The sequence below is a fragment of the Diospyros lotus genome, chromosome 3 (assembly GCF_014633365.1).
Source record: "Diospyros lotus cultivar Yz01 chromosome 3, ASM1463336v1, whole genome shotgun sequence".
NCBI lineage: Eukaryota > Viridiplantae > Streptophyta > Magnoliopsida > Ericales > Ebenaceae > Diospyros > Diospyros lotus.
In genome coordinates this window covers 36,690,215-36,715,219 of record NC_068340.1, presented here as the reverse complement: position 1 = coordinate 36,715,219, position 25,005 = coordinate 36,690,215, and the positions used below count along the sequence as shown (strand labels likewise).

The following is a 25,005-nucleotide window of genomic DNA, read 5'->3' as shown; positions in this document are numbered from 1 at the left end:
AACTCAATTCCTTACTCACTTCACTATAAGAGTCTTCCGCAATTATCAAGACCCCTCACTCCAATCATCAGAATCAATTTCAACATCCCGAAACCTCCCAAATTTGACAATTCTACGGACTGAAAATAACAATTATAGTCGAAAGTTTGTTGCCAGATCACCCAAATCGACGAAACTCTGACCATCTGTACTAACCAACAAAATTTTAAAGTTATCATCAGCCTATTGCCTAACCCTAAAGGTTGGGGTCAGCATTGGAGACTTGCCCTGTGAGTTACCCTGGTGAAGCTGTTCTAAATTTATTGAAATTGCAGTTCAACTCTCTCTCATTTTATGCATTCCAGTTTAGCCACTGTCTTAAATCCCTCAAATTTTTTATTATGTCACAAACATTCCCATTAGGTTTTAAGTCTCAACTTCCTCCCAAATGATTTTGAAAATTTGCTAACACCCCAAAAAATTTAATAAATGGCATTATAACCATAGAGTTATCAAATTTATCTCAAGATGAAAATCCAAATTATCAAAATCTCCTCACACTTTTTTTTTTTTAAAGTAATCACCATATCTTGTTTTTTTAAATTCTCTTAAAAATCTTGAGCATTATATACAGTTCTCCTAAAAAAAAATTTCACCATTGAAATTTTGTTAAGTTAGCACCTTAGATAAATATGGTAAAATTTTTCAAATTATGATAATTATATCATTTTTGTCCATAATATTTTTAAATTGAAGAGTATTAAATCAAGTTCCATCATTGTGATTGTGGGAATAAAGCTGACGATATTAGATTATCCGTTTTCCTTGTTTCTCTATTTATTTATTTTTTTCATTCACATGGTTTTATCTGTTTATTTATATATTTATCTCTTATTTATTTTAAGTTCATTGTAAATCTATATATTTTTTACATCTTTAGATAAGGTTTGATTTGAACCCTAATAATTATTGAGATTCACCTAATGATCATCAATATTAATAAAAAAATAGAAGAAAAAAAGACAAAATACATTAGTATGTTATTTTCTTTGTTTGTAATTTTGTTTGCTAATAAAATTTTGCAAATTTTAAAAATAAAAAAATCTCCTAAATTATGCCTTACCTCCAAGAGAATTTATGTAATTTATCCTAAATTTTTTAGAACAAGACATTCATAGTGCATTGCCCTTTGCGTGACTTTTTATTTGTACATGGCATTGAGTTATGAGTGAAAAGGGACAAATTTTAAGTGACTCATATATTGAGCTCTAAAATAATAATTTAAAAACAAAGTTCCTAATTTTGTGTCACCATCTAAACTTACCGTGACTTACAGTTTAATCTTCCCATTGCTTCCAACCTCATCGTAGGGGCGGAGTCTTTTTCCCTTCCATTTCAATGAATAAAGCGAAAATAGGGCCACCCCGAACTTTCAAAATTTGAACCAAGCGTGTCCTGCAGAGCTTCGATTTGCGGGTCATCTTCGTGAAAAATCAAAGAATGTTGTTGGTCTGCTCATTCTTTCTCGCGGATCTACTCGCCTGGTACAATCTCGTACCTATCGCCATCTATTGTTGATTCAAGTTTAGTTCTGACAGTTGAGAGATGGGGCGGATTGCTTGGAACCACTGAAGAATTCTCTGCGTGTTCGATGGAGTTCACGGAAGGCTATAAGCAGACTGGCCCTTGCTGCTTCTCGCCCAATGCTCGGTTTCTTGCCGTCGCCGTCGATTACCGCCTCGTGATCCGCGATGTTCTGTCGCTCAAGGTACCCTATTGGCCCTTAATTCTTCAAAAAATTCTGTTGCATTTTGCATTTCACTGGTCACCATCGATCTCAGTGGAAAAGGAAAGTAGAATTTGGATGATTTAGGTAAGGGATTGGCCGTTGATGATGAGATTGTGGAAACTTAGAGTTCACTTGCACAGTGAGCTTCCTCACTGTCTTTTAGGAGCAGGTGCCAAAGAATTTTATAATGCGATGAGGAAGTGATACAACCTTTTGGAAGTAATTATAACTTCTAGAGACAATGGTGACGAACTCACGCCATAAGGTGGCGGAGATGCATCGAGAAGTAGTTAATACAATGGAAAGAAAAAAAATACCAAACAGGGCATCTCTAATTCTGAACACTGAAGCATGACCACGGCCATAGATCTATTAGATTTGTTAGACATCTGATGTCCCCAAAAGTTGGTTTACTTGATATCTGAAGATCATGCTGTTGTCGGCAAAGTGATTGTTGTAACTTGGCAGTGTTAAAACGATTTGAAATAATCAAGTGGTCAACCCATAGCTATCCCCAAATAATTCGTGAAAGGGCCAATCTTGCATCTAATTTAGCAAGGCTAAGCAAGTATAATCTTAAAAATTTTAGTGCATTTTCAAATTGACAGTGAGTTGAAGAAAGATATTATATTGGCGTGGACTTTGGGTAACTGGCTTGTTTTTTCTGACTTTTAAGGACAGAGTCTATAGGCTTCTAAGCTATGATATCTTCAACTTAGGACTTTCCAATCTCTTTAATTCAGGACCTGATTCAACATGTAATTGATTATTTGAGATTGCCTACCATGTGAAATTGAAAGAATAAAAGAAAAGAAAAACCAAAAATGAAAATTATGACCACAGAAAAAGGCAAGCAAGATACTCAATGACAAATGGTCCATTGTTGTTTCTACCGTTTCTTATCGCCACGTGGCATTTTTTACTGATGCCTTATTACCATATTCTTTTAAACGCATTAGTAGCCAATCTGCATAATATAAATTTGATTGATGTTAAATTTACTCTGTTTGCAAATACAGTAAATCTTCTATTGTCACCATGTTAAATGCGTTAGTAGTTAATTTCCAAAATGCAAATTTCATTGTTGCAAATGCTAAATGTAATGTATGAATGCAGGTTGTGCAGTTATTCTCGTGCTTGGATAAGATAACCTATATTGAATGGGCACAAGATTCTGAATACATACTCTGTGGCCTCCATAAGAGACCATTGATACAGGCTTGGTCATTGACGCAGCCTGACTGGACATGCAAAATAGATGAGGGTGCTGCTGGTATTGCTTATGCAAGGTGGAGCCCCGACAGCCGCCACATACTTACTACATCTGATTTCCAGTTGCGGTTAACTGTCTGGTCATTGGTTAACACAGCATGCGTGCATGTCCAATGGCCAAAGCATGCTTCAAAGGGGGTCTCTTTCACCAAGGATGGAAAATTTGCTGCTATTTGCACTAGGCGTGACTGCAAGGATTATGTTAATCTGCTCTCTTGCCACTCATGGGAGATAATGGGTGTTTTTGCCGTAGATACATTAGATTTGGCTGATACTGAATGGTCACCAGATGATAGTGCTATAGTGATCTGGGATTCTCCTCTTGAATATAAGGTAATTGTGCTTCCTATTCCTTTCACAATGAATTAAAAATTTGTGTCAACATATCTCTTCCTAGAAGTGCTTAATGTTTGAAGAAGTTGCTTTGGTAGGTTCTATAAATTTTGAGTGTCTCCTATAAGTTGGCAATTGATGTCTTTTTATATTGTGCTTGCGAAGCTGATGAGCTAGCTGCACATCATTACAATGACTCTTAATCTAAACAAGTAATACTCTTAATTCTAGCAATCTTCATATCAACACTCATGGTTTGACATTTAATTCACAAACACCTGCAATCTCCTTTAGGGAGTATGGAGTTGATTCTTGGATTTGACAAAAGGTATATATTCTGTATGTCACTTTATTTTCTTTCCTGATAGATGTGATTTTTTCTTTTGGGAGTTTAGGGTTTAGGATTTGTTCTTCCTTTATATTTGATGATTTTTTTATCATGCCAGTACTAAATATATTTGTTCCCTCAGTGAAAATTCTTTTTTCTTTCCTGGTACCTTCTTGTGTGCTGTGTGCAACCAACACAGTCTTAGTTTTTTCGACTTATTCCTTATGATGTGTATACATCACGTCAGTGGAGGAGCTAGGGCCTGGAGTCTGGTGGCAGAATTTTTTATGTATTATTTATAACACATCATATATTTAACTGATTAACTAAATTGTAGCAAAAATCTTTTGCTTTCTGAAGTTAGACATAGCTGCATAAAAATAAAAATAAAAAATCATTTGCAATGGTTTACCCCAAATTCATTATCTTGACCACCAAATTCTTGACGAGATAACTATTGGTCGAGCATTGTTTTCCTCTAAAAAAACTTAGCCATAAGTATATTCAAAATGATTTTTTTTAACTTCATGATATGTATAACTCAACAACTAATCATTTGATTAGTAATACAATTCATATGATTAGTATTTTTTTTTAAGTAAGAATTTCATTAAGAACAACCAAAAATGTTTACAGCCTTAAGCTAGGACATCCCTCGAGCCCCAACCAAAGATCAGACTAGAAGATCTATGCAACTAATAAAAATATACAAATGTATAAGCCTCCGGACATCAAAGGAAATGTACAACTATTAGGGGAAAACTTCATTAATGTCACCTTCTGAACACATTAAGATAATACAACTTTCCTAAGGATCATGTTGGCTTTGATCATCCAAGGTTAAAAGTTGTGCTGCCAACCTCATGATACTCACCAAAATAATCACTTAGGTTGAATAAGTATACTCATAAGTTAAGCCACCATTTAATGTGAGTGTTGGCATTTGTGATGTCAATCTCCAGTTAATAAGTAGCTTAAATCAATGTAGCAGACAACGAACACTAAACTGAACTGCCAATTCATGAATTTCCCTAAGAATTATGTTGGCTTTGGTTGTCCAAAGTTAACAGTTGTGTTGGCAACCTCATGATACTCACCAAAATAATCACTTAAGGTGCATAAGAATACTTGTAACTCAAACCACCATAAGCAATTCAAATCAATAGAGGAAAGAAGACTGGTTAGCTAGAAGCCATCAAAAATGCCGTAGAGCTTAGCTCTGTAAAGTAGGAGGGAAAGAAGTAGTAGCTAATCTGGTCCAAATAGCACACTGGGTTTGATGTACCAATTGAGACACATATCACTTGTAATACCCCAAGAGTCTAGAGAAGGGTAGTATATATTGAGAATAAGTAAGAAAAGAAACAACACCAGCTGGATAGCTTTTGGGCTGAATGTAGGCAAAGAACTCCCGGGTTAAGCATGCTTGAGCTGGGGAAGCTCAAGGATGGGTGACCCCTGGGGAAGTTCGTGTAGGCCCATCAGGATAAGTTGTTCTGGTCTTTCTTATCGCTCGATGCGAGATGTTACAGGTGGTATCAGAGCCGACTCTTGGTGAAGGCGGTCCGATGAGGGCGGGAAGTGGCGCCAAGGCTCGAGGGCCTATACAAGGAGCGTTTTCTGGCAGGCTTCTAGGATGACAGCTCCTAAAGAGGAAAAAGATCTGGGACCAGTTGTAAGGTCGCATGACGAGGACGTCATGTGCTCAAGGGGGAGAGAATGTAATACCCCAAGAGTTCAAAGAAGGGTAGTATATATCGATGATAAGTAAGGAAAGAAACAATACCAGTTGAATACTTTTTGGGCTGAATGTAGGCAAAGAACTCCCGGGTTAAGCGTGCTTGAGCTGGGGAAGCTCAAGGATGGGTGACCCTTTGGGAAGTTCGTGTAGGCCCATCAGGGTAAGTTGTTCCAGTCTTTCCTATCACTCGATGCGGGATGTTACAAGTGGGGAAGTTCGCGTAGGCCTATCAGAATAAGTTGTTTCGGTCCTTCCTATCACTCGATGCGGGATGTTACAAGTGGTATCAGAGGGTCACCCATCCTTGAGCTTCCCTAGTTCAAGCATGCTTAACCCGGGAGTTCTTTACCTACATTCAGCCTAAAAAGTATTCAACTGGTGTTGTTTCCTTCCTTACCTATCCTCAACATATACTACCCTTCTCTGGGCTTTTAGGGTATTACATCTCTCTTGCTCTTTCAAGCATTTGTTATTGCACTCTTGTTACATAAAATAAACCATAGTTTGTAAGACCAAATGGTTAGCAATCTGCTAAGGGCCCTTGCCATTCCATCTTGCAGTTGCCCACAATACACCTTTCTCCCATCTATGCCAAGGCCATCCAAATTTCTTCGAATGACGAATGAAAGACAACACTTCGTGGGAATAGAGACAATCAAAGAAAATGTGGCTATGTCACTTCGGTATGATTAGCATTGGGACTAGGGTTTTTCTATCAGGTATAGGATAAACTATAATAAATACACTTCTTTGCAGAGAAGGTGTATCTAAATGCAAACACCTCACCAACCAGTGAGAGGTGTTTATGGTTTGAAAATAAGTTGTAATAAATACAGTTTGTTTGAAAAAAAAAATGTATTTATTACACCTTATCTTATGTCATTAGGGCACACAATAGAAACATCCTTAGAATTATAATTATTAAATTATTTATCCCAAAAGGCTAAGTTTAATTACAACATATCAATTACTAATATAAGAAATGATAATGATTTTTCCACCCTTACCTTGTAGAAGTAAATTTGTCACACAATTGATAAAATATTCAAAAGAAACAAAGGAATTTCATTCCTTGTTCAATCATGTTTTTCAAAAAATTGTTTTATGTGGTTTTCTTCTTTGCTTTTCTTCTCTCTCTCCTTCCCCCACCCCCAACCCCCATTTCTCTCTCTCTCCCCCAACCCCCATTTCTCTTTCTTCAGATAACTTCAAGTCCTCGCACAGCTACTATATCCAGAAAATTTGTATCCTAAGAGACATTAATATTATTTTTAAAAGTTGTCATTTTAGTTTATGAAAAGTATCCCATTTATATCTTTTTGTACCTAAAAATTTTAAGATCGAAAAATATACCTCATTTTCTTTTTCGTACGCCCAGCCCAAACATTTAAAAATACTGTATAATAGTTCATCATTTTCTCTATTTAGTTATGTTACAAACAAACAGAGATAGCAAAATCTCTACACACACACACAGTCAAAATCGCCACTGATGAAAATCAACAAATCTGACCGAGAGACATAAATCGATACAGACAATATTCAAAACATAAACAAAACAAGAGGCACAAAGATTTATAGTGGTTCACCCCAAACAGGGGTTACGTCCACTTGAGCTTCGGTGAGAAGAGTTCACTCCACTAAAATATAAAATATATTTAATCTGATTACAATAAAATTGAGACAAAAACAACCTTGATTTTCTATACAATAAGGCTCAGAATCACTAACAGATTAGGAGCTTACCTTCGATCAAAAACAAAAACAGGGAACCCAAAAGAAGACGAAATGTACAACATATACAGAGAGAGAGTGAGCGAGAGAGAAAAGAAAAAAACCCTAGAAAATGACCACTCTCTCGGTACCCCCGCTTTTTCTTCGTCTTCACTCACACAAATCAGCAATCTCGAGGCGCAATAAATAATCCGACTGAATGGCTGGGATTGCACACAATAAAGGAGCACAGACGGCCTAGATGAGATCGTGCAAAAGGGACGGCTACAGGCTAAGCGACAAAAAACCAAAAGCCATAAGGCTTGGGCTGGCCCAAAAACGGCTGCAAATTGGCCCTCCAGTGGGTGCCCAAAAGAGCAGCCCGCGGTTGCCAGAAAATGCCCCCCTGCCTTTGGGCCTCATTTGAAGTTTCACAAGATATATAACAAGTTAATTATGACTTTTCTTTTGTTTTTTCAAATTGATTGACATGTGATATATAAAAGTAGGAAATTTTGATTTTTTTTCAAACTTTACACATTATGTGCATTTTCAATTTTTTTTCTTTTTCTTTTTTGGGGGCCCAATGTAGCTCCACCACTGCATCATGCATGTTGCATCCTAGCTGCCTGAGATAGCAGCTACATAATGGTTGGAGTCTTATGGTTTGTGCAGGTTCTGATTTACTCTCCAGATGGGAGGTGTCTATTTAAGTATCAAGCTTATGAAAGCGGACTTGGTGTAAAGAGTGTTTCATGGTCTCCTTGTGGACAATATCTTGCAGTGGGCAGTTATGACCAGATGCTACGGGTTTTAAATCACCTAACTTGGAAAGTATTTGCTGAATTCATTCACCTATCCACTGTCCGTTCTCCTTGTTGTGCTGCTGTCTTTAAGGTATTTAATATCTAATATGCTACCTAATTTAGTAATAATTAGCATCTTTATGGATAGTCATGTATTTCTCTGTTTAATACTTTTTGTTCACTGTTCACATAAGAAAATAAGAATGTGCTTATAAAAATAGATTTAAAACTTTATTCCCATGAACTGAATTGGAAAAGATTCCAATAACACATCCTTGTGTCCAAAAATTTGAATTATAACAAATATCACTTCTACTTCAAAACGATATAGAGTATTACAGCGGTAAATCTCACAGATATATTTATATATATATATATATATAAATTCCTTTGTGAGGTACAGATTTTAATTAGTCTAAGAAATTTAAAGAAACACTATGGCAATATGCCATTTAATTATCTGACTTCATAGCTCATATAGCATGTACACATACAAATCCTTCCATGCCTTTTATTTGGGAATCAAATGAAGCATTACCTGAAAAATCTGACAAACAAACAGCGTGAGTTTTATGTAAACTCAGTAAGATGGTACATAAACATATATATTAATGCATAAGTTCCCTATACATGGTCTGGGGGAGTCACATAATAATTTCACAGATCGCCCCATAACATATGGACCATGATCACATACAGAATTTCATATTTTTGCTTTGATGCCAAATAGCAACCTTCTTGTTGCCTTGCCAGAATAACAGCTTTCTTGCTGTAACAGGGAAGGAAATACGAAGAAAATATATACAAACAAAACACATACAAATTATCATCTTACCTCGACAATTTCTTTTTGTCTTGCTAAAAACTCTCTCTCACGTTTTCTCAATCTTCATTTCTTGCTTTCCTTCTCACACTAAGTATTTTCTCCCTCCTTTTGAGATATTTTTCCATGTCTTTTGCATCCCCGACACGCCCTATTTATATCCAATTTGTGAAGACTCGAACATTGCACCAAAGAATAAACTTATGTCATATATTATTTTTTATTGTTATTATCTTTTTTTACTTGATTGCCAAGTAAAGTTTGATTTTAACTAATTTCTTTCAACTAGCCAACCATGTTGTGGGTTCTTTTGGAGGCCACGCGACCCCTAAATTGGATAGATTCTGTTCTTTTTTCTCTTTATTTTTTTTCTCCTTAATTTTCTTTTCTTAATTGTATATATATACAAACAAATATTTATATAGATATTTTTAACAGAAATATTCAGGGTATCATACCTTTTCTCTGTGTTCTTCATTTCTCAGGAAGTAGACGAGCCATTGCAACTTGATATGTCTGACTTATGTTTAAATGATGATTTTATGCAGGGGACTTCTGGTAAGTATTTTTCTTTGTTAGGTTTCTAAGAAATGTATCTGTTCTTTATATAATGCTCCTACTTTTTGCTTGACAATTCTATTAATTTGAACGCTTTGCTTGACAATTCCATTAATTTGAACAGCTTCTGACATCTATCGTGCATTTTCTTCTAAACAAATTGTTGGCATACTTGTGGCTCTTTGTATTTATTGTTTATATTACAAGTTTCAAATCATTAATTTTCTTTTTGAATATGACACATTTGTCTTGTTGAGTGATTTTACAATGTTTAGATGTTTTCAATGGCATTTTTGGACTTAAAGATAAACTCATTGCTTAATGCTCGCCTATAAAAACTGAATTTTTCTTCTTCATTTTTCATTAGGGTTATATTCATTGGATAATATTAGTTAATAATCATTTGAAATTATTCATTTTAAAGTTATAGCCTCTACACATACTAAATAAGGGAATCATTGAATTGGCCATCTAAGTAAGGCATTCCCAGATTGGCAGCGTGGATGACATTTTAGTTGTTTCATGTAAAATTCCATAGATTAATATCAAAATATTATCAATTAATAGATAATACTTGAAGAGGTAGTAGAATTTATTGAAACTGGTATTAGTGCCTTCAACTTGATATTTGCATTTATATAAAGAACCAGGTATTTGGGCACCAATACACTTTGAAAAGTAAATTTCATTTTTTCGGTTATTTAATGGTATTTCCCCTCTCTCTGTCTCCAGAAAATCCCTCTGGACGTATCCAAGTTAGGTATGACGTCATAGAATTGCCCGTTACCTTACCTTTTCAGAAGCCTCCTGCAGATAAACCAAATCCCAAACAAGGAGTTGGTAAGCAATTTATTACTTTGCATAGATATTTATCTGCTTTAGTTTTTTTTTTTTTTTTTACCTTTTGTTCTTTTCCGTTTCTTTTTTTGGCATTTTATCTGTACTATCAGAAAATTTTAAAAAGAAATGCATAAGAACATTTCGTATGTTTTTATTCTTCTTCTTTTCTGCTTTATATATTAGTATCTTCTATGTTAAGATATAATACAGTAATGGAGTTGCAATGTGGTGCCAACATGGATTGTTGACAAAATTACTTTTTCCGCACCCTTTTGCAATAGTGAAGAAATCTATGCAGTTTGCAAAATTAGCAAAAAATAAAAAGAGAAGAAAAGAACAGGTGCTGTTCGAAAAAAAAAAAAATCATAAACAGATATTTAGCTTGCTGATCAGTGATTACCTTTAATATTTTGGGTGCTCAATATAGACAAATTGAGAGAATGTTGAAGTCAGTATTGTGTTTTTCAAACTACTTAGACCCTTGTGGGTCTTAAACTGGCCAAGCCTATTCAGATAGGGGGCTGTTACCCATCAGAACATTTCCATTGTGAGGCTTATTTTGATGGAGTCTGATAAGTGTGCATTTTGTTATGCAATTCTAAATGCAAAACTAATGTTCACGCAATCAGAACTGTTATCAGATCATTATGAAGTCCTAATTTGATCTGTGTACAATCTGTTTCTGAATTTTAGTGGATTGTTGATCACTAAACTTGGCAGCCTAAAGTACCATTGTCACAGATCCTCATAAAAAGAGCATAGCCGGTTAGCTTGCTGGACAACTAGAATTAAAGTTAAACAAAATGAACCTCCTGCAGGTCTCATGTCTTGGAGCAACGATAGTCAGTATATCTGCACTCGCAATGACGGCATGCCTACTATTCTCTGGATATGGGACATGCGCCATCTTGAGCTTGCTGCCATCTTAGTCCAAAAAGATCCAATCCGAGCTGCAGCCTGGGACCCTACATGCACACGCCTCGTAGTGTGCACTGGAAGCCCTCACTTGTACATGTGGACTCCTTCGGGTGCTTACTGCGTGAATGTTCCACTGCAGCAGTTTGCCGTAACCGATCTGAAATGGAATTCGGACGGGAGCTGTCTTCTCCTCAAAGACAAGGAGTCATTCTGTTGTGCTGCTGTGCCTGCACTCTCAGAATCCAGTGATTATAGCTCAGATGATTGAAAATAGGCTTTGTAAACTTAGTTGTAGTCTAGCCAGCTTGGAGAAATATGGAAAAAATGGAAAATGCAGGATCCAAAACTGATTTTGATTAACCTAGCAGAGGTGATTCCATTAGAGCTCTCGTAACATGACATGTTGATAATGTAATGATATGGCTGACTTAACAGCCATTGCCAGGTGGTTGTTTTTAAGCTAATGTTTCTTAATGATTTTGTACATTCGTGAGACCTGAATTGACATCTCACCAACCAGGGGATGTGGATTGTGAACTGACCATATGCTATGTACGTAACTACGTATCTTTCTAGTTTGGGCTGTTGGTTCATGACTGCAACTTTGTACAAGTTTTCTGGCTGTCTGGATTATCCTCAAGTGGTGCACTGGCGTGGTCTGTAGAGGTAACCCCACTGCCAAACAAGGCACTGGGAGACAATAGAAGTTGAGTCAGCCATGTCCAAGAGCCTTAGGTCCTATCCTCTTTGTCTGTGCATTAATATAAAGGGAACCACCAGGCTGTCCTGACTTTTTTCATGTGACTGTATTATTTGAAGGAATCAGATGTCTCCGTTGGGTACATGATCATCTTAGTGCTCATTTGGATTTGGACTAGTTCTTTAATAAAATACGTTAACTTGGGTAGAAAATATTTTTTTAATTTTTTAACTTTGATTTTATAATTTGCTATGATTTTATGTTTTAAAAACTAATAATATTTATTGTTAGAAATTTAGGAAATATCTTTTTAGTATTTTTCAATTCATAGTATAAAGTTTAAATATTAAAAAATATTTTTCAAAATTGATCCAACTCTTTTTCTTTTATTTTTTTAAAAAATATATGATTATTTGCTGACAGTTAAAATATAACAAATAATAATCACAAATTCTCTATACATTAATATATGGAGACATGTAATTGCTAATGTGATCTATTGACTTTCGATGTGAGGTAAATATCCTATACGATCAGTTTTGATTTGTGATTGCTTAAACGCTTAGGCCAAGGTGCACTTGATTGGAAATGAGTTTTCGATGTTGGAACAAGTTTTAATGTGTCATCTCTATCACATCATGCTATATTTTGACATAGTTATTAAGTCTTGTAAGTTTTATCAATCTATGACTCTCACTTAATTGGGATGTTATTCGATAGAATAATTATAATACACGGTAATCAAATACTCTAATAGGCTCACTTGAAGTTATGGTTTTATTATTGATAGAATCGTCATGATATAATACTAATTGTCACTCATATAATTATTTACATAAATTTTAAATGTCCAATTATAGGTATTCATTTTTATATTTTTTTATAATGTATTCATATCTTATGTTGCACTTAAAAGAGCTTTTTCATTTTTCTAATTTTTTTAGTTTTTTTCTTTTCTACAAATTTCTTTTATTTCTTCAAATCATTTCACAAATGATTATATTAATCTTCTTCTTATCTATCTAAACTATTTAATTGCCTTGTTATAAAATTATTGTCAATTCTAATATTATTATGTAATTATTTTATTTTTATTATGATTGTGCTCCACCATAATATATAACATTATTATCTTAACTTTACTCGTATTTTTTCTATAAATAACTTTACTCATATTACAAGTTGATATCTAATTGTCTAATATTATAATTATATAACAAGATGGTTTTATATTTTTGATAATTATGCTTATCTCTTTTGATAATAACTATTGTTAGATGCGATGCACTTATATTTTTTAAAATAACGATGACCTCCTTTACTATTAAAAAATGGGAATAGAAATATTTTATTCTTGATCTCCCATCACTCTTTCTAAATATACTTTTGTAAAGTAGAAAAAATATTTAAAAATATATTTTCTAAAAAATATATATTTATATAAACTAAATATACTTTCTAGAAATATAATTTCTTACTACGGAAAAATAAATAAACATTTTCAAATTTCATAGTATATAATATAAAACAAAGAATATATAAACTAAGAATTAAGAAAAATAAAAAAAATCACCGAAGGAGATATAATAAAAGGAATTGAAATAAAAGGTTATTTTTTGGCATTTTAAAAAGTTTGATTACTATTGTTCACCGTATGATTATTGACGGGTATAAGTTATAAATGTTAGGACAAACTTCTTTTGTAATTTCTTAAAATAAAGGGCAACTTTTATTATTATGTTAAACTTAATAGAAGATTAATGTAATTCATTTAAAAAAAAAAGTTGGCGAAAGATGCGTTGCGTGGAAGAAATTAATGAACCTTGTTTTCAATTTACGCGTTAATTTATTTTATTTATTTAAGTTACTAAGTTAGTAATAGAAAGTGAAGGAAGGTTGGACATTTTGGTTCCGCCACCATTGATTTGTCAATTGGGTTTTACAAATTCATATCACAAGGGGGTGGTGATGGTGATGGCAATTTGCATTTCCTATTGCGGTAATTGTTATGATAAGTCAATAAGAGAGAGCCAAGGCGGCTCAGTGAAGAAGCCATGGCAAAATGAAGAAAAAATTGCTTTATTTTATGAATTATATAACATTAAAAATATTATTTGAAAAATTGAATTAACTAATTAAAAATATTGCTTTATTCACATCAAAACGACAATAAAGGCATTTGACTATTATTTCATTTTATTCAATCAAAATTATTATGTATCAGTCATAAAAATAAATAAAATAGCATTTTCACTATTGACAATATCAAACATGATAATTGAATAAAATAAACCTTATTAGTTAAAAAATCATTCCATCCAACTAAAACACGTCAAATGCAAATTTCAAGAGGTGGAGAGATCCATGGCTCATGAGCGCAGCTACTCGCCGCTAAACCGGAGAAATTAATCACTAGCGCCACTCCCCACGCAGAACTGGGGCACACCTGTCTTTGACTCGCTGATCCTATTGTTACACACGCACACAGACTCTCTCTCTCTCTCTCTATCCCTCTCTCTCTGGTGTCTTCATCTTCGTCAAATTGAACTCCTCTTGCGCTCACAGATCAAAGCATAATTTCTTTCTTCTTTTGCTTTTTCCCGCATCGTTCGATCTCTCATTATTCCTGCATTTTAATTAGCGACCTCGTTTCGATCACCGCCTGCCAATGGCCGCCGAAACTAGAGTGACGGAGAACTGCGCAGTGGAGAACGGGGTGTGCTCGTCGGAATCGGTCAGTGGAGCCGAAGACGTCTGGAGTGGCAACCTATCCGATGCCTCCTCCGCCGATCATCTTGTCGTCATGGTTCATGGAATTCTCGGAAGGTCATGTATACATATGTGTATCGAAGCACGGATGTTTTGTGTAAATTGGAGAATGCATTGAATTTTCAGGCTGGCAGCTATTGTTTGTTGTTTATGTTAACTCGTTATTAGTTTTAGTTTTGTTATATTTCGGAGAACTAGGTGCAAATTCTTTCATAAGGTTTTGTTTGGACTCTATAGAGAATTTGTATTTTCAGCGATTTGTAGATGAGAGTTTAGGTTTTATTTCGTGATTTGGAGATAATACGCACAAGAGATTTTGTTTTGTTTTGTTTCTTCTCCCTTGAAAACAGGGGAGTTTCCTGTTTTGATGATTTTGGATCTTTGTCTTTTACAAATGCCGAGGGAAGTTCCAGTTTATGTGGTGTGACCGTGGTTTGAGGAGTTTCCGAGCTCAAGTTTAGTTCCTTTGATTCTCCACGATGTATTTGAATATCCTGTGTGATGGTGAAGAAAAACAAGTTAAGATCACCACTGTTAATGCTTCTTCCCCTTTTACCGTAGCGGGCACTTCTCATTCTCTGGTCCTTCCGTCTTTCTTTATTTTTTCTTTTTAATCTTAATCAGCTGCAATGACTGGATTCAATGTTATACCGTTGCAGTGAAGGTTAAATACGACTTGTAATAGTGATAAGTCTGGATAAGAAGACATGGTATTGAGCTCAATAATTTTTTGAATGCAAATTTGCTGAAGTGTTCCGTCAGTGGAAACATGATGATGTCTTTGTGAATGAATGCTTGTGCTACATGGACTTCTGCTCCACTTGCAATTGAGAATTCACTCTGGTGGTGTCTTATTTTTTGCAGTTCTTCGGATTGGAAATTTGGGGCTGAACAATTTGTTAGAATACTCCCTGATAAAGTATTTGTTCATTGTAAGGATCATTCTTTCCGCAATTCTTTTTAGTGATCCCCCAGCTCTAATTCTATTGGTGCATTTGGGTAGTTCACTTGGTTATTTGGTTTATTTCCTTTCCTATTTGCAGCCCTTCATTCTGAAATTTTCCTAATTTTTTCCTGTCTTGTTTATATTTATGTTGTTACATTTTTTTTTTTTAAATTTATGCATGCACCTGCCAAGCCATTTAAGAAAATGGAAAAATCATCTAAAATAATTTAAAAATTAAAAGGTTTAGTTAGTTGCCCTTGATGACCATACATTGCTGGTAGTGGTGATCCCCTTTCTCGTGGTTGTCGCCACTGTTGATCCTACCAAAGTAGGAGTAAAACTTCAATGCCTCTTAAGTGCAATAAACTGACAAACACTATCCATATTTTCATTTTTGGGAAGTAGTTTTCCAGTTAATGCCTGTAATACTGTAAACTGCTTGTAGTCCCCTTCCCCAAAGCTAAAAGAAAGAAAAAATGGAGTAAATTTAAAAAGAGAAAGATAAAAAAAGTAAACTACTCTGATTTATAGTTTAGCCAGTTTAAATATTATCCGAACTTTTTTCATTAAAAAAAAGTGATAGCAAAGAGTCTTTCTGCTGGATGTTCATGTTTTTTCACCCTGGGCTTCTTTGACAACACATATTGGAGCATATGTCCTTAAATTGTGTCTTACACGCTGCACATTGACTTCAAACTTTAACTATATTTTAAGAAATAACTCTGTTTTGTTGTGAACTCAGTTTAGCATAGCTTGGGTGCTTGACTATAGATGTTAATATAATTATTTATCAAGTTTTTGACTTGTTTTGCAGGTAGTGAACGAAATATGGCAAAACTGACATTGGATGGTGTGGATGTAATGGGTGAACGTTTGGCAGCAGAGGTTAGTTTATTCTTTTGTGATGCTGTGTTGATTATATTTACTGTTCAACCCAATTATGTAATGTCAGGTTCTAAATCTGCTTAATTATTCAAGTAAGACACATGGAGGATGCAATTAGATATTTGCAAAATGAATAAATTTCAGGTCCTCGAGGTGATCAAACAAAAGCCAGGTCTACGCAAGATATCCTTTGTTGCACATTCAGTTGGAGGTCTGGTTGCAAGGTATGCCATTGGGAGATTGTTTAGACCTCATAGAAGGGAAAAGTCGGAGGACTTATTGCCTAATTCCTGTGAAGAGGAGTCAAAGAGTTCAATTGGTGGGTTGGAGCCCATGAACTTCATTACTGTCGCCACACCTCATCTTGGCTCAAGGGGTAATAAACAGGCAGGTTTCTTTCTTTTTCATCATAACTAGTGCTCTTCTTTTGGATGATAGTGCTCTCAGTCATGGTGGTAGAGAAAGGAAATATGGTGTTATCTGGCAAAGCACATGATTGTGTGGTATTAATTTGAATGCAAAACTAGTGCTAATGTGGACAAAAAGCTTACAAAATTAAATATAAATGTCATGTGGCATTGTTTTCAAAGTTTATATAGAAATTTTTATCTGTTATTAAGCAATAGTTAGTAGTTGACACCCCCCTTTAATAATAATGCATGTCATTAGTTGATTATTGACTTTATGACAACTTTAGTCAAGATTTGATGTGGAATCTACTCTGCTACTGTAATGGTTCAAAGCCATGTTCTTGCAGTGTCCACTACTAACTATGCTGTGTTGTTTCTTCTGGAGTTGATCTCTGTCATACATTAGCCTTTCTGACCAATAATGTAAGTTGTATATGCAATTTGAATTGTTATTTCTATCATTTTCTCTATCATATACAAATATTTGAAGAATTTCTTTATATATAATCCATTGAGGTAAGTAGATTTCCAAATTTATTCGTCAAATTAATTCATTTATGTGTAAATGGGAGTAAAAGTATATCTCATTCTGTTGATTAAATTGGGGTTTTTTTTCTGTTTTCATTGAGCTGCTTATTGCATTAAAAAGCTGTAGATTATATCTCAGTTGAATCATGACCTGTGATGACAAGAAAGGAGATGGAAACTGGTAGAGAGACTTTTTGGGGGGGGTTGGGTGGGCACAATCTGTTGCACTATTGGTGAACTTGATAAAAATATTTCCAAAATATTGCAGGACAGTGGTTTTTACGTGTGAGATAGGAGGAAAATTGCAGAAATGATAAGTTTGACTCACATGTTTGCTAGATTTTTGTACATCCTTTAATGTTATTATGTTGCCACACATTTCCATTTTTCAGTTGACCAAAATGATACACTGGAATGAAATTTGAGCGTTCATTGCCTGTCATTTGTAGTTGCAATGTGACTGATATTTGTTTAATTTGCTTTCATGTGTAGGTACCCTTTCTTTTTGGTGTACCTGTATTTGAGAAAGTCGCTGGTCTTTTTGTTCATTGGATATTTAAGAAAACTGGCCGGCATCTTTTTCTTACTGATGATGATGGTGGAAAGCCTCCATTGCTCAAACGCATGGTTGAAGACTACGGTGAACTTTACTTCATGTATATCGCCTAAGCCCATTTCTTAAGTAAATTGCTCTTTTGGATCCTAATTTCTTTAGATGTAATTGTCAGTAAGTCATCTATTATGAATTGTGTTAATGTGGCTACCAACATACTGATGCAGGTCTGCCTTAGGTTCCTTTAAACGGCGAGTGGTATATTCAAATGTTGGCTATGACCGTATCCTGTTAACACCAAGAATTTAGCTCTTTTTATTTTCTAGATTCTACACATATAAAATTATATTTTCCTTGTTTTCCTTTATAAAATATTATTCAGACATAGTGGGCTGGAGAACATCATCTATTAGACGTAACAGTGAACTTCCTAAGGTATCATCTTTTGTTTGGATATTGTGATCAAGCCAATAAAGTGGTTGCAGTTAAATGACCAAAAATTACGTTGTTCTTCAGTGGGATGATTCTCTAAATGAAAAATATCCTCATATAGTATATGAAGAGCACTGTAAAGCATATGATGTTGAGCAGAATGAGCCCACTGTAACGGGAGATGATGGTACAGATGAGCTAGAAGGTTGGTATCATCAGTAACTTCTACTGGAACAGATAGCTTTTTGGCTATCTTAGGTCTATTATTGGTGACTTGGGTGTTTGCCTTTTCGGGTTCCTTAACATTTTACTGGTTTTATTTCTGCTTGTATTTGGCCTCATCAATAAATGGTAATAAAGTTTTTCATTGGACTGAGTTCTTTAGAGGAGCTTGTGACTGGCTTATCACGTGTATCATGGGAAAAGATAGATGTCAGTTTCCATAGTAGCAGGCTCCGGTTTGCTGCCCATAGCGTGATTCAGGTACCTCTCTCCCTCCCCCCCCTTTCTCTCTGAATACATATGTGAATTAGTTCATTTGTGCATTCTTAGTAAATGAATGCAAAATGTAATCCAAAATTAACAATGTCTTTTCTAAATTGACCAAGAGGAACCATGAATTGGGTTTGGTAAAATTAAAGTCTAATTATGTTATGAATAAATGGATGTGAGGATGTAAGATATACATAATAGCAAAGCACCAAGCTATATGGGAATCAAGTAAAAATAAGAAAAAGGAGAAGAGAGATGTTTGGCAAATCTCATGATTATCTACTAACTCCAAGCTTTACCTTGAGATTTTGCAATATTTTTTATATAGGAGTATATGACCAGTTTTCAGTTGCTGGTGGACATTTACATGAAGTGTTATATCAAAATAACACTAAAATAATCTCACCAAAATGAATGTCAATTTCAGGATAACTCCCCTCCCTCCCAAACTTCTGTTCTAACTCAATCAATATATGGACTAATACACCATTGCAAAAGATTGAAGAAACAAATAATCTATTTTTGTAGGCAAAATAACTTTCAAGAAGTTGATTAATCAATATTGCTCACAATAGAATAACTGTGGAAGACAATAAGAGTTTAGCCTTGATGCCTTTTTGTTTCTTCTGCATGAATGCTCAGATGATCTCTGTAATTGAGGGTCTTCACTCATATAGGTGGGCTGGTGAGTCTTGACCAATTTGAAAAATCATTTGAGGTAGTTGAAATAAATAAACTTTGGTTTATTTGATAAGCAAGGGAAATTCAATAAAATTCATACAAGTTCCAATCCTTTTTTCTTTCCTTTTATTTTCTGAATATTCTAGTGGGATTACGGCTTGATATGTTGTTGTCAGAATATTCGAGTTTAGACCATTCCATTGCTCCTTTTCATCATGCATAAACTGAACCAATAATTAAGATTAAATGTTAAAAGAATTATTGAATGAGTTCAAATAGAAGGAAAATATGTTGATAAATGAATACCGTTTTGTTGACTATTACTTATCATTTACCAAATATTTCTCTAGATCTGGTTTGATCTTGTAGCCCAAATAACAGCATTCCATGGTGTATTTAGAATCATAGTAACCAGTGAAACAAATATACTTTTGCAAACCATCAAAGCAATTCCATTTCCAACAGCCCATGTGGGATTTCTCCGGAAACTATTCCATTTCTCCAGAAAGTAGATGATAGGCTCATTAAATTTCTCCAGGCTTTCTTGCAAGGTATTTTCAAATTTCTGGAACACTTGGTAATAAGTATTGAGCCTATTGTGGCTTGGTCTTACTCCTTTTTTCCATGATAAATTTTTAGGAGCCCACAGTCATTTGATGTCAATCCTATTTTCATCTTGATGGTCACCCCATTATTCTCATTTGATCTCAAATTCTCTTAGCTATTTAGTGTTTTTTTTGAAATAAGTTAGCACAAATATATTACTGAGACCATAGGAGTAGTACATCAATGACCCGGAACAAGAGAGTTCCATATAACACCCCCCCCCCCCCATTAGGGGGGATCATGACAACCCAAAATTGACTTCATAGCCATCAAGCCTAGAAGAGGGAGAAGAATTTAGCGGCCAAGAGCAGAGGTAGACATGATGACCTGGTCCACCTAGTAAGGGAAAGATGGCTCCACAGCCCTAACCTAAGCCACTAACCTGGCAAGCACCAAGTTAAAGATATCAACTGCACCTGACTCTCGATCTTTGAAAACTAACCTATTCCGCTCCAGCCACATCATACATAGCGCTGAATATAAAAAAGACTTCCATACCTTCCTTGGTATGAGCAATATAAGACTATTCAAACTAGTTGAATAAACAATTCATAATATAGAAATCTTTTAAGAGGCTACATCAATAATGGGATGTGCCATGGTGTATGCTATTTGCAGACGACATAGTGTTGGTGGATGAAACAAAAGAAGGAGTGAACACTAAGCTTGAGTTGTGGAGAAACAATTTAGAATCTAAGGGATTTAAATTAAGTAGAAAGAAAATAGAATATATGGAATGCAAATTTAGTAAAAATGCAAGAGTGGATGATGTTATAATAAAATTAGAAGACCAAATCTTACAAAGAAAAGACCATTTTCGATATTTGGGATCAGTGATTCAAAAAGATGGAGAAATTCACGAGGATGTCGCACATAGAATTAAGGCAAGTTGGCTAAAATGGAGAAATGCATCGGGGGTGTTATGTGATGGTAAAATCCCATTAAAATTGAAAGGAAAATTTTATACGACAGCTATAAGACCAGTCTTGCTGCATGGCTCAGAATGTTGGGCAGTCAAATACCAGTATGAGCAAAAGACGAGTGTAGCGGAGATGAGGATTTTAAGATGGATGTGCGGACATACAAGAAAGGATAAAATTAGAAATGAAGTTATTTGTAATAAGGTAGGAGTAGTGCCAATCGAGGAGAAGATGAGAGAGACTAGACTAAGATGGTTTGGTCATGTGAGAAGGAGACTAAGAGACGCTCCTGTGAGGAGAGTTGATGAAATAGAACAATTAGTCACAAAAAGAGGTAGAGGTAGACCCAAGAAGACTTTGGGAGAGACATTAAAATTTGATATGAAATATATGGATCTAAATGAGGATATGACAAAAGACAGAAATACATGGAAGTCTAGAATTCATGTAGCCGACCTCACATAGTGGGATAAAGGCTGGATATGCTGTTGTTGTTGTATCAATAAGCTAAAACTTGTTTCTCGGTAACAATCTTACCACACCATTGTTCTCTGGTTAAAATATTTTGGTGTCAGCTCTATTTGACAAAATGTCTATCCCATGACTTGGAAAATGCTTGTTAACTCCTAACCTCGTCAATTCATCTAGCACAAAAATAATGTATTGAGTGACTTAAACATTTTATTCTGATGTAATATTATGCATTTTAAGTTAGAGGTTTTCGAAGGAAATGATGATAGGATGCCAATGACTTTAACCTACTAATAACTATTTAATAATATTTTGTCAATTTATCATGAAAATGAAAATTTTATTTTACTGCCCAAGCCTGAGCTAATGGATTTTTTTTTTTTGAATGAGGTTCCCCCTCCCCCCTCTAGGCTCTATGTTCCCTTGAAATATAATATAACATACATCTTGTACATGCATCATGCAGTTCAAGTTAATTTTTTTTTGGGTGCTTCCATAAGTATACCAGTATGCAGGTCCTTTGGCCTGTTAAGCATTTGGTAAGGTACTCTTTCCTTCTTCCTCTTGGAACTTGCACCTTCATTGATCCAAGGGTCTATGGAGAGAAATCTAACCATGCTTGATTACTGTGCATTTTGAGCCTAGGGTGGTTTTGGTAACAAGTATTAGCTTTCCATCAAATCCAGTCTCTTTGCATGTGCTTTAAGCTGCCCTCTATGCTCTGGCACCTCTCTCCATGGAATCTCATTTTTTATCTTTGGGACTGGTGTTTATGGGCCTTTGTACTTTATGTTATTGCTCCTTCTCTCTCTCTCTCTCTCTCTCTCTCCCCCAAAAGGCAAATGTGGCAGAAAATTCCTTTCTGTTTGTTCCAGAAATTAATTTCAGATGTGGTATGAACTATCGTATGCAAGATGTATTAACCTTCTTTGTTTGTGTGATGGGTGATTGCTTGTATAAGTGTGTATATGGCTTGGACTGCCAGCCTAACTACTACTAAAAATCTGTGAATGTAAATTGGGATCAAATCAAGTGAAGTGCTGAAAGAACACTTTATTGTCTATTTACAAGCATAAAGGAGACATTCAAAATTGTGGAGTTTTTGAGTTATCAACCTAATGAGCCATACTATAAAAATTTGAAAGAGGGTAAGTGAGAAAAGTTTGAGAAAAATTGAGGTCTTTGAATGGGTATGGAGCGAAAGAACGCTTTATTGTCTATTTACAAGCATAAAGGAGACATTCAAAATTGTGAAGTTTTTGAGTTATTAACCTAATGAGCCATACTATAAAAATTTGGAAGAGGGTAATTGAGAAAAGTTCGAGAAAAATCGAGGTCTCTGAATAGGTATGGTTTTATGCTTGGTGGGTTAACAACAAAAGCTAACTACTTGTTAAGACATCAAATAGAGAGGTCTAGAGATGAATAAAAATATTTGGAAAAAACATATGACGAAGTTAGTCTCATGGAAGGTTTTAGGTAAGAAGTGAGTCCAGATTGCTTATAGACAAGTTATTAAGGACATGTATTATCAAAGGGAATTAGAACTTGTATGGGATATACTGTGGCCTTTTTAGTTATAATTGGATTACATTAAGAATACCTTTTTGGTGTTGTGATTGATGAACTTGTGAAGCACATCCAATAAGTGACTTGGTAGATGTTATTTGAAGGCAATGTTTGTCTTAGTGGATGAGATAAAAGGCATGAAAATTAAGCTTGAATTGTGGAGGAACACATTAGAATTCCAGGGTTTTAAGTTGAGTAGGTTAAGAACTGAACATACAGAATGCAAGTTCAATAAAAATAGAAGTGTGCAAGCTGTTATAGTGAGACTTAGAGATCAAGTTATTCAAAATCAGATTAGTTTATATCTTGCATAAATTGTTCAAAAATAAGTAGGAATTTTTGAGAATATTGCTTACAGAATCAAGGTAGGATGGTTAAAGTGGAGAAGTGCATTCATTATTTTATGGGATCATAAATACAAAAGGCTAAAAAAGAAAATTTTATCAGATAATTATAAGACTATCTTTGTTGTGTGGTTTAAAATGTTACAGTTAGGTATTAACATATACAAAATATGAGTGTAACTGGGATGCTGCTGCTATGGTGGATGTGCAGATCTATGAAAAAAGACAAAATAAGAAACGAGATTATATATAATAAGATGAGGGTGATGTCTCTCAGAGATAAGAAGCTGAAGATGTGATTAAGATGATTTGAATGTGTAAGAAAAAGAGGATAGATGCGCTTGTGAGGCAAGTGGCTGGAGAACGTCTGTAGGGAATAAGATAGAGGAAGATCAAACAAAATTTGGTGGGAAATCCTTAAATGATACAGGATATAATTTAATGGCCTTATAAAAATATGGCCATTTGATAGAGATGGCTGGCAATCTAGAATTTATGTAGCTGCCACCTTGCTTTTCGTGGGAGCAAGGTTTGTACTTCTTGTTGTTAAGATTGATGGACATGCAAAGCTAAGGCTAAATAATTGATTTTTCTGGCACTAATTCTTGAACTTTCTGTAACATACATTTAATCATTTTTTTACTGTCTCGTCAACATGTTACTGGTGCCTTTTAATGTGAAGCGAACTATCCTCTGGAATATATATATTTGACAGGTCAAAGACTATTACATGCATTCTGAAGGTGCAGATGTCATACAACATATAATTGATCATTTTCTTATTTGATGCTCTTGGAAACAAGGCATTACATCTCGGTCAAGCACGCTTCCCACGGCTTAGGTAAAGGGACAATTTCCTCGACGTTAAAGTAGTATCATTTTCTGGAATGATGGGAAATTTCTTATTGACTTGGATGCAGGTTGAAAAGCAAAAAGGGCTCATATCAATCACCAAGCAGTAAGATTTTTTTATTAACTCTTGATGTCTTCAACTTCAAAGGTACAATAACACACACTGCCTATCAATGAAGTGGAAATGAGGCATTCTAATGTTTCAAAAATTCCGTTTTCTTCTATATACACCATCTAACAATTGAATAATCCTAGGTCGTTCTTTGCTGAACAAGTTTGGCCCTCGTAGTTTGGTTACTTCTAGGTATAATCTTGTACAGAACAAATAGAATGATATATGATATCGTTGCTGGGGAAGTATCGGAAACATTTTTGGAGGTGGTCATGGTGTATGGAAACGCTACATTTTTTTCCCCTTAAAACCTATCTTTTTATTTGTGTTTATTAACTTTATTTTTGCTTTTAATGAGTAATTTAAATAAATGATTATTCTTGCCTTATAAAAACAATGCTTTGTTTTTGCAGTTTATGGCTGATAGGGTAGTAGCATTGTTCTGAGAGATTTTAGGGTTGGATATATATGGTTGGTGTAAATGCTATTATTTAAGAAGGAATTGTGCCCTTGGGTGGTAGCTTGATGCCTCATAAGACTCTTTTAACTTGTGTTTATGGCTGAATAATCATTTGATATCTATACTATATTTTTATGGATGGTACCTATTTTTTTTTACGTAAATTGTATTTCTA

The 25,005-nt window shown here is 34.8% G+C and overlaps 2 protein-coding genes across 5 annotated transcripts; both read left to right on the top strand.

Annotated features, from left to right (window-relative positions):
• Positions 1–1,338: 1,338 nt before the first annotated feature.
• LOC127798308 (uncharacterized) lies at positions 1,339–11,586 on the top strand. Its single transcript, XM_052331781.1, has 6 exons — positions 1,339–1,747; positions 2,885–3,373; positions 7,831–8,052; positions 9,270–9,342; positions 10,075–10,182; positions 11,001–11,586. The coding sequence occupies exons 1-6, from the start codon at positions 1,631–1,633 to the stop codon at positions 11,366–11,368; spliced, it is 1,377 nt and encodes a 458-aa protein (XP_052187741.1). The 5' UTR covers positions 1,339–1,630; the 3' UTR covers positions 11,369–11,586.
• Positions 11,587–14,236: 2,650 nt separating this feature from the next.
• LOC127797567 (lipid droplet phospholipase 1) lies at positions 14,237–25,005 on the top strand. Of its 4 annotated transcripts, none has more exons than XM_052330576.1 (12): positions 14,238–14,626; positions 15,434–15,501; positions 16,330–16,400; positions 16,545–16,787; positions 17,831–17,994; positions 18,119–18,174; positions 18,274–18,326; positions 18,408–18,528; positions 18,709–18,806; positions 24,122–24,247; positions 24,327–24,364; positions 24,784–25,005. In XM_052330576.1, exons 1-10 carry the CDS (start codon positions 14,469–14,471, stop codon positions 24,191–24,193), a joined length of 1,104 nt encoding a protein of 367 aa, XP_052186536.1. In that variant the 5' UTR covers positions 14,238–14,468; the 3' UTR covers positions 24,194–24,247; positions 24,327–24,364; positions 24,784–25,005. The 4 variants fall into 4 exon arrangements, with proteins under 4 accessions (XP_052186538.1, XP_052186536.1, XP_052186537.1 ...); XM_052330577.1 differs by lacking the exon at positions 24,784–25,005 and adding an exon at positions 24,514–24,777; XM_052330575.1 differs by lacking the exon at positions 24,784–25,005 and having other exon boundaries at positions 24,327–24,777.